Genomic DNA, 14,662 nt, shown 5'->3' with positions numbered 1-14,662 from the left:
TCCTGCATTTTGTTCAATCAATGAGTGACTTTAGTGTGCCCCAAAGTGCTCCAGAATCAATCAGGTATTTCTGGAATGAGCTCTTACAAAAAGCAATCTGATAATGACCAGCTAATCTGTTTTGGCAGTTCCTGAGGAATCAAGTGACAGTTACTGTTGTACATCAGGTAGAAATTGAGATCTATGTCTGGACAATCGCACTGACTGCACTAATTACATTGACAGCCTGCTCCCACTGTCCAAAATATTCCATTCAAAACCTCACAGTTTAAAATAATGCAGCTCGAAGCACCATGTTTAAAAATGTCTCGGTCACAAAGACACTTGCACCTAATTGGTTCAAATATCAACTGAACAGTCAGGGAAACAGCCAATGAATAATTAGCAGCTTTGAAAAAAAATGAAAAAACAGTTACTTCTTGCTGGTTTTTACTGTTATGCCTTAAGGTAGGAGCCAGGAATTTACCAGTAACTGCAAATCAATAGAAACATTCCTCAATAGCATCATTTAGCCTCTATTTTTAAAAATTTATTCATTCATGGAATGTGGGCATCACTGGCTGGGCCAGCATTTATTGCCCATCCCTAATTGCCCTTGAGAAGGTGGTGTTGAGCTGCCTTCTTGAACCACTGCAGTCCATGTGGTGTAGGTACATCCACATTGCTGTTAGGAAAGGAGTTCCAGGATTTTGACCCAGTGACAGTGAAGGAACGGCAATATATTTCCAAGTCAGGATGGTGAGTGACTTGGAGGGGAACTTGCAGGTGGTGGTGTTCCCATCTATCTGCTGCCCTTGTCCTTCTAGATAGAGGTTGTGGGTTTGAAATGTGCTGTCAAAGGAGCCTTAGTGAGTTGCTGCAGTGAACCTTGTACCTGTTACACACTGCTGCTACTGTGCATCAGTGATGGAAGGAGTGAATATTTAAGATGGTGGATGGGGTGCCAATCAAGCAGGCTTCTTTGTCAATGGATAGTTTTGAGCTTCTTGATTGTTGTTGGAGCCGCACTCATTCAAGCAAGTGGAGAGTGGTCCAACACACTGCTGATTCTATTCTTCTATAGGTTATTTCAATTTAGAACACCTGTTCCCAATGGGAGAAGTCACCTTTAATGGTCAAGTCAAGTGAGCGCTTGGAAACTACATCAGAAGCAAATCATCACATTATTGGTTCACACTACCTGTGAGCAGCACCATGGGAGATTCTTTAAATATTCACTATCTGAGAAGGTGTATTAACAAATTTCATCTGCTGCTGAGTTGTGGTCATTTTGAGTTACTTGCCTTTAAATGATTTGGCAGCACTAGAATTGTTCAATCAATCTAACTTTTTCATAGTTCCTTTGATAAATAAGTCACTTTACACCCACTTTGCAGTCTCTTTCGGACCCCAGCAAAGTTCTCATACAGCAAACTGTGTCTGGCATTCCGTCTATTATCTGCAACTTCTGATATCCCCCAAATAGTCACTTTACCAACTGGAAACCATTCAGAAGTTATCCAGAAGGTTTTCCAGTGCTGACGGGTCACCTCAATCCACTAGCTAAGAGCTCCTGGTACAGACACCGCTGGCCTTTGCTCCATACAGTGTGAACAGAGCCTCAGAGTACTTTGCAAAAAGGTGACACCAGGCAGAAGAGAAGCAGGGTTATGTGGGTTGAAAGCATAGCCAACTCAGCACACTTTTAAAATGACAGAAGGTGGGAACATGTTACATAAAATATATTAGCTAAAACAACAACAATTTTCTACCAGGTATTGATTGCAGTGAAATGTAGAAAGACTAATATTTTATAATTGCTCTCAATACCTGAATCAGAAGTACAATTACAGTGGAGTCAATTTGTCTCCTAGCCTGAAGTTTCAAAGTTCCTGTTATGGTTCTCCCCAGATTCCCATTCCTTTTCTTGACCAGCCTGAATCCCTGTTCACTGACATTTTTGATTAATTGGCACCATCCACACCTGGAGCATGCTGGATAACAAACATTTTACTATAGCGTTATCCAATCTTATCACCACCAGAGGGCAGACTGACACCATGATTCCCCTCCTGCTTGGCCATTTCGACGATTCCAGTCCGATTCCCATTTGGTGTAGGGCAGAGAAGATGCCAGATTCAAGGTGGATCCTTGGTGTTACAGCTGCTGCCAAAGCCACAGTGAACAGACAAGTTCCTAAGTGACTCAAACAGAAACTTCTAAAATGAAAAACAAAAACCAATCAATTTTTTAATCTTCGCATTTCCTGTTGTACTTCACCACAAATATAAATTTAGGTTAATAAAAGCAAAATAGGTGGGAGCTAAGGAGAAATTTGACAAAGATGTAATGGACACAAGGCAAAAGGAGTGTTAATGATGTTAAAGACTAAAGAAGGTGATCGGCCCTGCACAGAGCCAGTCTGTAATTTGTTCTTAGGTTTTGCTGTCAGAGAGCACTGACCTTGGTTCTGCCATTAACACATTCTGCAATCTGATTTTTATGCCACTATTAGTAGCTGCTCCGGACTCATAACATTATCTCTGTTTCTCTCTCCACAGATGCTGCCAGAGCTGCTGAGTTTTTCCAGCATTTTCTGCTTTTATTATAAATTTAGCTTTTCAGTCGCAACAGACTTTCCAAATTAACCCTCACTCCTATCCGGCTACCTCACTCCATCTTACCCTCACTCCTATCCTGTTACCTCACTCCCTCTTACCCCTACTCCTATCCGGCTACCTCAATCCTATCCTGTTACCTCACTCCTATCCGGCTCCCTCACTCCATCTTATCCCCACTCCTATCCAGCTACCTCACTCCATCTTACCCCCACTCCTATCCAGCTACCTCACTCCATCTTACCCTCACTCCTATCTGGCTACCTCACTCCATCTTACCCTCACTCCTATCCTGTTACCTCACTCCTATCTGGTTCCCTCACTCCATCTTATCCCCACTCCTATCCAGCTACCTCACTCCATCTTAACCTCACTCCTATCCAGCTACCTCACTCCATCTTACTCTCACTCCTGTTACCCGCACTCCTGTCCCCGTTACCTCACTCCGTTTTATCCCCAGTCCTATCCGGCTACCTCACTCCATCTTACCCTCACTCCAATCCAGCTACCTCACTCCATCTTGTTCTCACTCCTATCCAGCTACCAAACTCCCTCTTACCCTCACTCCTCCCCGGCTACCTCACTCCATCTTGTTCTCACTCCTATCCGGCTACCTCACTCCCTCTTACCCTCACTCCAATCCAGCTACCTCACTCCATCTTGTTCTCACTCCTATCCGGCTACCTCACTCCCTCTTACCCTCACTCCAATCCAGCTACCTCACTCCATCTTGTTCTCACTCCTATCCGGCTACCTCACTCCCTCTTACCCTCACTCCTCCCCGGCTACCTCACTCCATCTTACCCTCACTCCAATCCAGCTACCTCACTCCATCTTGTTCTCACTCCTATCCAGCTACCAAACTCCCTCTTACCCTCACTCCTCCCCGGCTACCTCACTCCATCTTGTTCTCACTCCTATCCGGCTACCTCACTCCCTCTTACCCTCACTCCAATCCAGCTACCTCACTCCATCTTGTTCTCACTCCTATCCGGCTACCTCACTCCCTCTTACCCTCACTCCAATCCAGCTACCTCACTCCATCTTGTTCTCACTCCTATCCGGCTACCTCACTCCCTCTTACCCTCACTCCTCCCCGGCTACCTCACTCCATCTTACCCTCACTCCAATCCAGCTACCTCACTCCATCTTGTTCTCACTCCTATCCGGCTACCTCACTCCATCTTACCCTCACTACTATCCAACTACCTCACTCCATCTCACCCTCACTCCTATCCGGCTACCACACTCCATCTTACCCTCACTCCTATCTGGCTACCTCACTCCATCTTACCCTCACTCCTATCTGGCTACCTCACTCCATCTTACCCTCACTCCTATCCTGTTACCTCACTCCATCTTATCTCCACTACTATCTTGTTACCTCACTCCATCTTACCTCCACTACTATCTTGTTACCTCACTCCATCTTACCTCCACTACTATCCTGTTACCTCACTCCATCTTACCTCCACTACTATCCTGTTACCTCACTCCATCTTACCCCCACTACTATCCTGTTACCTCACTTCATCTTACCCCCACTACTATCCAGCTACCTCATCCCATCTTACCCTCTTTCCTATCCTGTTACCTCACTCCATCTTACCCCCACTACTATCCAACTGCCTCACTCCATCTTACCCTTACTCTTATCCTGTTACCTCACTCCATCTTACCTCCACTACTATCTTGTTACCTCACTCCATCTTACCTCCACTACTATCTTGTTACCTCACTCCATCTTACCCCCACTACTATCCTGTTACCTCACTCCATCTTACCCCCACTACTATCCTGTTACATCACTCCATCTTACCCCCACTACTATCCAGCTACCTCATCCCATCTTACCCTCTCTCCTATCCTGTTACCTCACTCCATCTTACCTCCACTACTATCCTGTTACCTCACTCCATCTTACCTCCACTACTATCCTGTTACCTCACTCCATCTTAACCTCACTCCTATCCAGCTACCTCACTCCATCTTACCTCCACTCCTATCCTGTTACCTCACTCCATCTTATCCTCACTCCTATCCTGTTACCTCACTCCATCTTACCCTCACTCCTATCCTGTTACCTCACTCCATCTTACCCTCAATTCTATAATGAAGTGTCTGCCTAAAGTCACTTCAACTCACAACTCTCTGACTCAGGCTAGAGCACCTACCCATCACTGAGCCATATTTGGCCAGACACCTGGTTTTGTACGGTAAAGTCCAGTTGTTATCTGTCTGGATACTGGCTGATACCAGATAGCTTCACATCCACTATTTTGACCGTTAGTCTGGCAGGGTCTGTGCTCCTTCCTTTCCCCTCTGCAGCAGCCTCGATGCAATAGAGATATAAAGGTCAAGTTTGTTTTGATACTGTTTTTTTCACCCCCCACCCACACCCTCCACCCCCACGTACACCCCCCACCATCAACTGCACAGAATCTCTGTGTGCGATGATGTTATCCCCGCATGTGGTGACATCATCCTCGTGCATGCTGATGTCATCCTGTACATGTTTGGTTTAGGTGACCACCAGCCCTGGCCTCCCTACTGAGCTACAGCCCCTGCCTCAGCTGCTATTACTGAGAGAGTGCTGCACTGTCGAATGTACCATCTTTTAGATTAGATATTAAACCGAATTTCTGTTTTATCTTTCATGTGGACGAAATAAATCTCACAGCACTTTTCCACAAAGAGCAGGGAAGTTCTCCCTGGTGTCCCGACCAATATTAATTCCTCAACAAGCATCACTAAAGCAGATTATCTGGCCATTCCCTCATCGTTTTTCAGAGAGCTTGCTGTGTGCAAATTGGCTACTGTGCTTCTGAAATTACAACAGTGACCACAGTTCAAAAGTAGTTCATTAGCTGTAAAGTGCTGTAGGATGTCCTGTATTCTGGAAGGTGCTATATAAATGCAAGTTTTTTTTTTCCCTTTTTTGAAAAGGAGTCGCCACCTTTCGACTGCTCTGTGTTGAATGTCAGTTTTCCAGTGCCTGCTGCTAATAGCTTGAATCTTGTGTATTGCAGCCCCATATATTAAGGTGTACCTCCTGGAGAGCGGTGTGTGTATAGCAAAGAGGAAAACCAAGTTATCAAAGAAGTCTCTGGATCCCGTATACCAACAAGCCTTGCTGTTCGATGAGGGCCCACAAGGAAAGGTTTTACAGGTCAGTGCTGTGATTGTTGCTGACAGTCATTCACTGGAGTAGGGTGCAGTCAGGTAATGGCCATCTAATAATCCAGACAGCATGAGTTCAAACCTCGCCATGGAGTCTGGAGAATTTCAACTCAGCCTAAATAATTTGGGAATTAAAAAGCTGGTATTATTAAAAGTGAATAGAATCCATCAGATTATCATAAAAACCCATCTGGTTCACTTATGTCCAATAGGAAGAGAAACCAGCTGTGCTTACCTGGTCTGGGCCTAAATGTCACTCCAGACCCACATCAATGTGATTGCCTTTTAATTGCCCTCTGAAATGACTTGGCAAAACATTTAGTCATGTTTATAGTGATTGAAAACTTTAAGAAGAAGGACCAATCTTCACAGGACAATTAGAAATGGGCACCTGTTGCCAGTGACACTAATACCCTGAGAAATGTTCTTTGCAATCTGTTAATAAAGAATCACTGAGCTCCAGTTTTATTAATTGCCCTCAAAAATGGACCTCACATTCCCTATCACCAGGAGTTCATCTTTACTGTCCAAATTGTATTACTTGTTACTAGAAGTAATGGTTGAGGTGAATAGCACAGATGTATTTAAGGGAAAGCTAGGTAAACAGAGAGAGAGAGGAGTTGGAGGGTAATGCTGATTGGAGATGACCAACAGGGGTGGAGCATAAACACTGCCATGGATTGATTGGAGTAAATGGCCTGTTTCTGTGTTGTAAATTGCAGCAAAACATCCTTACCCCTGTACTGAAATCCTCTTGCAATAAAGGCCAATGTACTGTTCGCTTTCCTAATTGTTTGCTGCACCTGATTAGCTTTCAGTGACTCATGAACAAGGACATCCAGGTTTCACATCATATTCCATCTGCCATGTTCTTGCCCATTCACTTAGGCTGTCTAAATTCCCTTGAAGCCTCCTTGCATCCTCCTCACAACTCACATTCCCTCCTAGTTTTGTGTCATCAGCAAACTTGGAAATATTGCATTTAATACCTACATCCAAATCATTGAAATAAATTGTGAATAGCTGGGGCCCGAGCACAGATCCCTGTGATACCCCACTAGTCACTGCCTGCCAACCTGAAATAGATCCATTTATTCCTACTCTCTGCTTTCTGTCCATTAACCAGTTCTCAATCCATGCCAGAATATTACCCCCATCCCATGTGCTCTAATTTTGTTTACTAACTTCTTATGTGGGACCTTATCGAAAGTCTTCTAAAAATCCGAGTACACCACATCCACTGGTTCCCCTTTATCTATTCTGCTAGTGACATCCTCAAAAAACTCCAACAGGTTTGTTAAACATGACTTCCCTTTCATAAATCCATGTTGACTCTGCCCAATCCTATCATTATTTTCTAAGTCTCCTATTATCATATCCTTTAAAATAAATTCTAACATTTCCCCTATTACTAATGTCAGATTAACAGCTCTATAGTTCCCTATTTTTTCTCTCCCTTTTTTAAACAGTGGGGTCACGTTTGCTACCTTCCAATTTGCGGGAACCATTGTAGAGTCTTTGGAATTTTGGGAGATGATCACCAATGCATCCACAATCTCCATAGCTACCTCTTTCAACACTCTGAGATGTAGATCAAAAGGCCCCGGGGACTTATCAGCTTTCAGTCCCATTAATTTCTCCAGTACTACTTTTTTGCTAATGCTAATTTCTTTCAGTTCCTCACTCTTGTTAGTCCCATGGTTCTTGAGTATTTCAGAGGGTTTTTTTTATATTCTGTGAAGACAGACACAAAGTATTTATTTAGTTTCTTTTCACTTCCTTATTCCCAATTATAAATTCCCCTGTTTCAGCCCGTAGTGGGCCCACATTTGTTGTTGCCAATCTTCTCCTTTTTACATACCTATAGAAGCATCAACGGTCCATTTTTATGTTTCTCACTAGTTTACTTTGATATTCTATTTTCCCTTTCTTTATCAGTTTCTTGGTCCTCCTTTGATGAATTCTAAAATGCTCCCAATTCTCAGGCTTACCACTTTTTTGGCAACTTGAGAAGCCTCTTCCTTTGATTCAATACAAGTTTTAACTTCTCTTGTTAGCCATGGTTGGATCATATTTCCTGTTGGGTTTTTGTGCCTCAAAGGAATGTAAATTTGTTGTGAAGCATGTATTCGTTCTTTAAATGCTAGCCATTGCCTGTCTACTGTCATTACTCTTAATGTAGCTTCCCAGTCTACCTCAGCCAATTCACCCCTCACACCTTCATAGTTTTCTTTGTTTAGATTTAAGATCCTAGTTTCTGTTTGAACTACACTTGAAACTGAATGTAAAATTCAACATATTATGCTCACTCTTCCCTGGAGGCTCCTTTACAACAAGATTATTAATTAACCCTTTCTCATTGCATAATACGAGATCTGGAATAGCCCATTGTCTAGTTGGCTCCTCAATGTACAGTTCTAGAAAACCATCATGTATACATTCACGGAATTTGTCTATCACAGCATTAGTGCTACTTAGGTTTACCCAGTCTATATGTAAATTGAAGTCCCCCATGATTACTGCATTATCCTTGTTACACACACCTCTAAATTCCTGATTTATACTGTCCCCTACATCACCATTATTATTTGGTAGCCTCATACCAAAGTTTGCTGCTACTTGCTGTTTCTTAGCTCCACTCAAACTGATTCTACATCTTGATCTTTCGATCTAAGATCCTCTCTTGCTAATGGACTGATTTCATCCTTTATTAACAGCGCTGCCCCACCTCCTTTTCTTTTTTGCCTGTCTTTCCTGGATATTGAAAACCCTTGAACATTCAATTCCCAGCCTTGGTCACCCTGCAACCACATCTTTGTAATGGCAGTTAGATCATTTACATGTAAATTTTGAAATATGTCACATGCAAAGTAATTAATGTGGCTTTTAGTTAATCTCTATCAATGCCCTATCTGAGTAGATTCAGTAGCTGGGGCACAGTGTCACTGTGCTGTTCAAACCCAAGTTCAGGGACTGGTCAGTGTTGGTCATCTACATCCAAAGTACATTGTGTGGGTTTCCCCAGTTTTCAGCCAGCCCATGTACATAATAAACATGTTTGGCTGACCAAATGTGCTGGCGCCTCTCACTATGTTAACCCTATAGTTCATCAGTGATGCCAGTTAAGGGTGGAGGGTATTGAAGTTTTCAACCCAAGTGTTTCAGGAATGGTGTGTCAACTCTGATTGGCTACAATGGTCAGCAATGTGTGTGAGTAACATGGTTAATTCACATCTGTCTAACCATCAGAAGTGAGGTTCCGATTGTCCAGTTGGATATCTAAATCTATTAAGTTATAGCACATTCAAGCTGTTACTGTGTTGCTGAGTCTCTTTGGAAGGACATGCCTTCCTCCCCTATTGTTCTTTGAGTGACCCTCAAGGATCCACTGGTGCTGGGGTCACACTGACTGACCAAAGGTCCGGTACCTGTCCTGGGAGTGTTTGATGGGGACAGTGTAGAGGGAGCTTTACTCTGTATCTAACCCCATGCTGTACATGCCCTGGGAGCGTTTGATGGGGACAGTGTAGAGGGAGCTTTACTCTGTATCTAACCCCATGCTGTACCTGCCCCGGGAGTGTTTGATGGGGACAGTGTAGAGGGAGCTTTACTCTGTATCTAACCCTGTGCTGAACCTGTCCTGGGAGTGTTTGATGGGGACAGTGTAGAGGGAGCTTTACTCTGTATCTAACCCTATGCTGTACCTGTCCTGGGAGTGTTTGATGGGGACAGTGTAGAGAGACATTTACTCTGTATCTAACCCTATGCTGTACCTGTCCTGGGAGTGTTTGATGGGCACAGTGTAGAGAGACATTTACTCTGTATCTAACCCCGTGCTGTACTTGTCCTGGGAGTGTTTGATGGGGACAGTGTAGCAGGAAGTTTCTTCCTAACACTCAGCACCTGTTATGGGAATGCGTTTCTTTTCTACCATTGATATTTCTTGACTTCTGAGCAAAGAATTCACAGGATTAATCCCCAAACTCTATTTTTTTAAATAAAAATGTCCCCTTGTTTTACTAATTCTGCTGATTAAATTGTTGCTTCTGATATACTTTCAGGTCATAGTATGGGGTGATTATGGTCGTATGGACCACAAGTATTTCATGGGAATGGCCCAAATCCTATTGGAAGAGCTCGACCTGTCGACCCTGGTTACTGGCTGGTACAAACTCTTCCCGTCTTCATCTCTTGTGGACTCGACAGTGGCTCCTATCACTCGCCGTCTCTCTCAGTCCTCGCTGGACAGCAGCACAGGGCCTGCTGGCCACTAAATATATCAGATGACTGGACCAGAACGAGTGCATATCATCAGAATGCCAAGAGGTGGCTGTAAATACTGTATGTGCAATTCAACCAACCGCTGCTATTGCTAGTGTCTGTTATTTCATTTATTTCCATTGACCTTGGAAGTGTGAGTAAACTCTTCAAACATCTGCACTCATTCAAATATCTGGGAAAATTGCTTTTGTATGTACAAGGGATATCGTGCAATAGAGAGAGAACCTTACACCATCGTAGTGTAAAGCTAAACCTTCCTGTTTCTGATAGCACTGTACACACAGGACAACAACTAAACCCACCAAAAATACTGAAGAATTTGGTACTAGTTGGCGTAAGCAGTCAAATGGATCGTCAAGGGAAGCCATAAAATTCAGGCTGTAGAGAAACCAGTCCCAGGAGTAGATTGATAGGTAGATATCGCTATGCACTCTGTCGTCATTGCTATCATGTTTTCTTGTCTCAGTATGATTATAAAGAACCCCAGCCAGCTAGAATTCCTTTGGCTTTTCCCTTAAGACTTTGCTTCAATTTAATGCATTCGGAATGTAGCTATAAAGGTTCTCTCTCAGAGGTGGTGGAAGATGTTGGTATTCAGACCACTTGGCAAGTGTGTTGACCCTTTTTACCAGGACAATGTTCCTTCCTGACCCCTGCTTGTTTAATGTAACAATCCCATGATCCCACCAAAGCCTTACCAAATGTCTCTGAGCATGAGCGCCCTCCTACGAATGAGATTATGAGAAGGCATGCTAAATATCTTTGTATCCTTTGCACTGGCATAGGCACCTATCCTTTAGCATCCTGAAACCCGATAACCAGCTACTTTTCACCCTTCTGCAGACTTCCAACAGATAACTGAGGTTAGGTCTCAGGCATGACAATACAGACAGCTTTTCCCATGCCTTGCACTCTCAATGAAGTTGCCATGCTTTGACTGAGATCTATTGCACAGTCCCAACCAATCCAATCTCTTCTTCTAATTTCCACTGCTTCACAATTTTTTTTCATTGCATCCTAGATAATAGAATTTTTGCATGGTCTTTCCATCTTCAACTTTGTTGACTCACAGGAATACACACTGCAATAGTGTATGTTCCAGAAATCTGGAACTCTGACCAATGGATTTTGGTGTCAGGCAGCAGAGGAATCAGAAGGGCTACTGTTTCATTTTTCTTCAATTAGCTGCACTATGGATCTTAGATCCAGAAAATCTCCCAAACTGTCGGTCAAACACAGCGATAATACTCAGTGCTGTCTGTTCAAAAGATACTGAAACCAGCTTTGTTCCAAGTCACATAAAAGTTCCAGAAGAGTGAAAGTATCTCTCGTGCTTGGATAAGGCCCAGTCGCAAACTCTACCCTTGCACCATTGGCACAGAAGGAGGCCCCAAAGATGAGCTATTCCAATCGCCAACTAGCCAATGAAAATCCGACATGGTGCCATTCCGATCCCCAAGAAGAAATTAAAAGTTCACATTAGCAAATTGTTAAAAGTATTCTGAATCACTGTCCATTTTCTCAATGGTGACAATGAGACCAGACCAGAGAGTTCACCAAGACCTGAAGAAATAACTCAATCTGCATCTGAGAACATACCATCGGCACTGGAGTTCACAGTGCCTGAAAAGATGAGAAATTAGACCCTACATGTTACCTGACGTCTTTCAGGAAGTTGTGAGTCTAACTCTGGCCAATGGCCATTAACCTTCACCATGTGCAGATTTTAAAGGAATAAGGACAATAATAACGATTAATGGTGGATTTCTGAGAATCGTGATGTAAAATGAAAGGCGATTGGAGACCACCAATTATAAAAAAGAAACTGGAAAAAGACAGAAAATCTTCGAGGTAAGCACTTTATGGTTTTGTAGATGCTCACAGTGATCTCCTGGGGAAATCCATGAAGAACTTGAATGGCATCGTTGATGAGGAACTCAAGGATCTAAAGATCTGCAATTCTCTTCCTCCATCTTCACCTTCAAGATTCTATGGACTCAGAGATGTGGCAATGAGCGAATTGATAAGGTATAATTAAATGTGATATTTTGTGTAATTATGGCAGAAATGTAGCACTGTCACTCATGTAGCTGTGATCTCACCATGTTCCACATCACTGCAAAAGAGCAGAGCCAACCCAGTGTTGATTCTTGACTATTTGAAGTGTAAAGGTTGACTGTGCTAGGTTCTGGCCAAGACATGATGGACCATTGGCTGTAGTCTAAAACAGACCAGCTATCAACTGAAGTTGCAAGTGTTTAGACAATTGGATAAATGGCAGGGGAGGTGGGGAATGGTTACCAACATTTGGCCTGCCACTGTTGAGGTGTTCCAACACAGCAGAGTAGATGGCTCAACTGCATCTCTTGTTTCAAAAGATGTCCATGGTATTCACAAGTTGATGGGAATCATACTTCACCTATTGTATGAAAGCTGTTTTGCAGATTTAAGGCTGGGACTGAAAACCAATTTTGTACGAGCACTGAGATGGTTTTTTATCAAGAACTTTATGCAGTTTTATCATCAAATTAAGATCCAACTCATCAGATGACTTACTGTTAAAAGGGCATTTTCTTCTTGTATAAGTAATGTGGTTTTACTATCAAACTGTCAGATGCCTCAACATTGGTTTGATATAATAATTAATAACTGTCTTGTAAAGTTTGTTCAGAATATGATGCACTTATTGTTAGCCTTGATTGCACTGTCTTTGTGAAGTACTAAGTGCATTAAGCATCTCTATATTGTACATAAATGTAACATTTTCACTCAGAATGCTAACAGATAACAAGAGACAGACCATCTTTTAGGGGCTTCCATCAGTGTTTGACAAAGAGTTGCTTCAGTGAGGGGATATTTAGCTTTTCAATTTCTGTTAATTTTCTCAGCCTCCATTTTTAAAGGTGATGGCTGCACATTCCCTCGCTCTCTTGCTCTTGGATAAAGCTTTCGTATGGATCCACAATGCTGGGACTCATAGCCAACCCAATTCCTGCCCTTACCTACTCTCAGCATGCCTGTACACTTTCCGGAGTGGGTTCAAATGGGAGCAGAAATCTTTGGTGATATTTTCCCTGTCTTTCTTTCTTGGGAACATGGAAACTCATTGCCAAGTCAACCGCTGTGATCCCATGAGATCATCCAGCTTAGAATTGGTCGGGTACCAAATCTGTAACCTCCTTGGTCTAGCTGCTTCAAACAGTCCAATGATTCACTGATGCGCAGGGGGTTTCTATTCGGCAAAGTAAGGAGTGTTATTAATGGAATGAAGCCTGGACAGGGAAACAGAGAGTTGATTGAGGGAACTATTACCACTGTTTGGGGAGTCTAGGATGAGGGAGCACAGTCTAAAAATTAAACACCTAATTATCTACATCTCTCCAGAGTGAAATTAAGAAACACTTCTACATGCAAAGGATGAAAGAAGTTTGGAACTCTCTTCCCCAAATGACATATGGTGCTTGACCAATTGTAAATTTTAAATCCGAGATTGATAAATTTTTGTTAGCCACAGGTATTAAGGAACTCGGAGCAAAGATGGGTAGGTAGAGTTAGGTTGCAGATCAGCCATGATCTCATTGAATGGTGGAACAGGCTTGAAAGGCTGAATGGCCTCCTCCTGTTTGTATGTTCCTCCAGGCAGAAAGGCCTCAACAAATGGAGTAGGTGCTGCCTGACTTTATGGGTTGAATTTTACGAGGTTGCAGATTGCCCACACCATTACCAGCGTATCCACCCAGTCCCACCCTAGCTAAAGTTTTGGGCTTCACTGGCTGCCAATCTGACAGGTCCTGGAAAGGGGTGGGGGGGAGGGGGGGGGGGTGGCAGGGAGCAGTGGTGCCAAGGGGAGAGCGGGTGGGGTTGGCATTTGAGAAGCCAGGTCCGATGTGTCTAGGGAACCTGTTAGAGAGGGATAGCCCCTGTCCAACACCACGCCCACTCCAATGGTATAATTTTGGAGGGGGTAGGGATGGGTGGGTGGTGGGCAGGCTGCCTGCTGGATTTAACTAGCTCCCCCACCTTCAAACCTATCAGTGGGGGAGTGTTAAACCCAGCCCTATAGCTCCATTTGGGTCTGTCACGTTATCTTATTACACGGAGCAGCACCTAAACTAAGCTGTCATGTAGGATCATCAAGCATTTGAAAAAGCTGAGAATTTTTTTTAAACTTAAAATATTTTCTACTTGCTTTGGGCTCTTTCTATGATATTCTAGTGAGACTGTTTAAACAATGCTTGAAGCCTAGGATAAAACTAGCATCTCCAGAGAGTTAAACCTGGTCAAATAAAAGCTGATTCCTAGAAAGAGCTGGGGGTTATCCCTATCAGTGAAAGTGACATTGGACTGAATTTTACAGGCCACCCCAGGCAGGAGAGCAGGTGGGTGGACCCAGAAAATAGGGCACCGTGCCATAGTGGCGTGGACGCCACCGGCCCACCTGCTCCCACCGCGATTTTACAAGCAGCTAGGACCTCCCTCGGAGACACCTCGTCGAGTGGCCTGTCCAGTTGAGGTTGTCAACCAATTAATGTCCACTTAAGGGCCTCATCTGATTTAGCGGGCAGAGCAAGAGGCCTGCGCCTAAGGTGCAGCCAGCAGGTTTG

General features: G+C 43.5%; 1 protein-coding gene across 1 annotated transcript in view; it reads left to right on the top strand.

Moving 5' to 3' along the window:
• Positions 1 to 10,051, top strand: part of rims3 (regulating synaptic membrane exocytosis 3) — a 284,682-nt gene extending 274,631 nt beyond the window's left edge. Inside the window, exons 5-6 of the mRNA XM_041212279.1 lie at positions 5,627 to 5,766; positions 9,839 to 10,051. Of these exons, the coding sequence (XP_041068213.1) occupies positions 5,627 to 5,766; positions 9,839 to 10,051 (353 nt within the window). The remainder of the gene's footprint in view (positions 1 to 5,626; positions 5,767 to 9,838) is intronic.
• The last annotated feature ends 4,611 nt before the right edge of the window (positions 10,052 to 14,662 follow it).

This window comes from Carcharodon carcharias, chromosome 19 (assembly GCF_017639515.1).
Source record: "Carcharodon carcharias isolate sCarCar2 chromosome 19, sCarCar2.pri, whole genome shotgun sequence".
NCBI classification, from domain to species: Eukaryota; Metazoa; Chordata; class Chondrichthyes; order Lamniformes; family Lamnidae; genus Carcharodon; species Carcharodon carcharias.
Note: the sequence above shows the minus strand (reverse complement) of the source record. Positions and strands in the feature narration are given on the sequence as shown.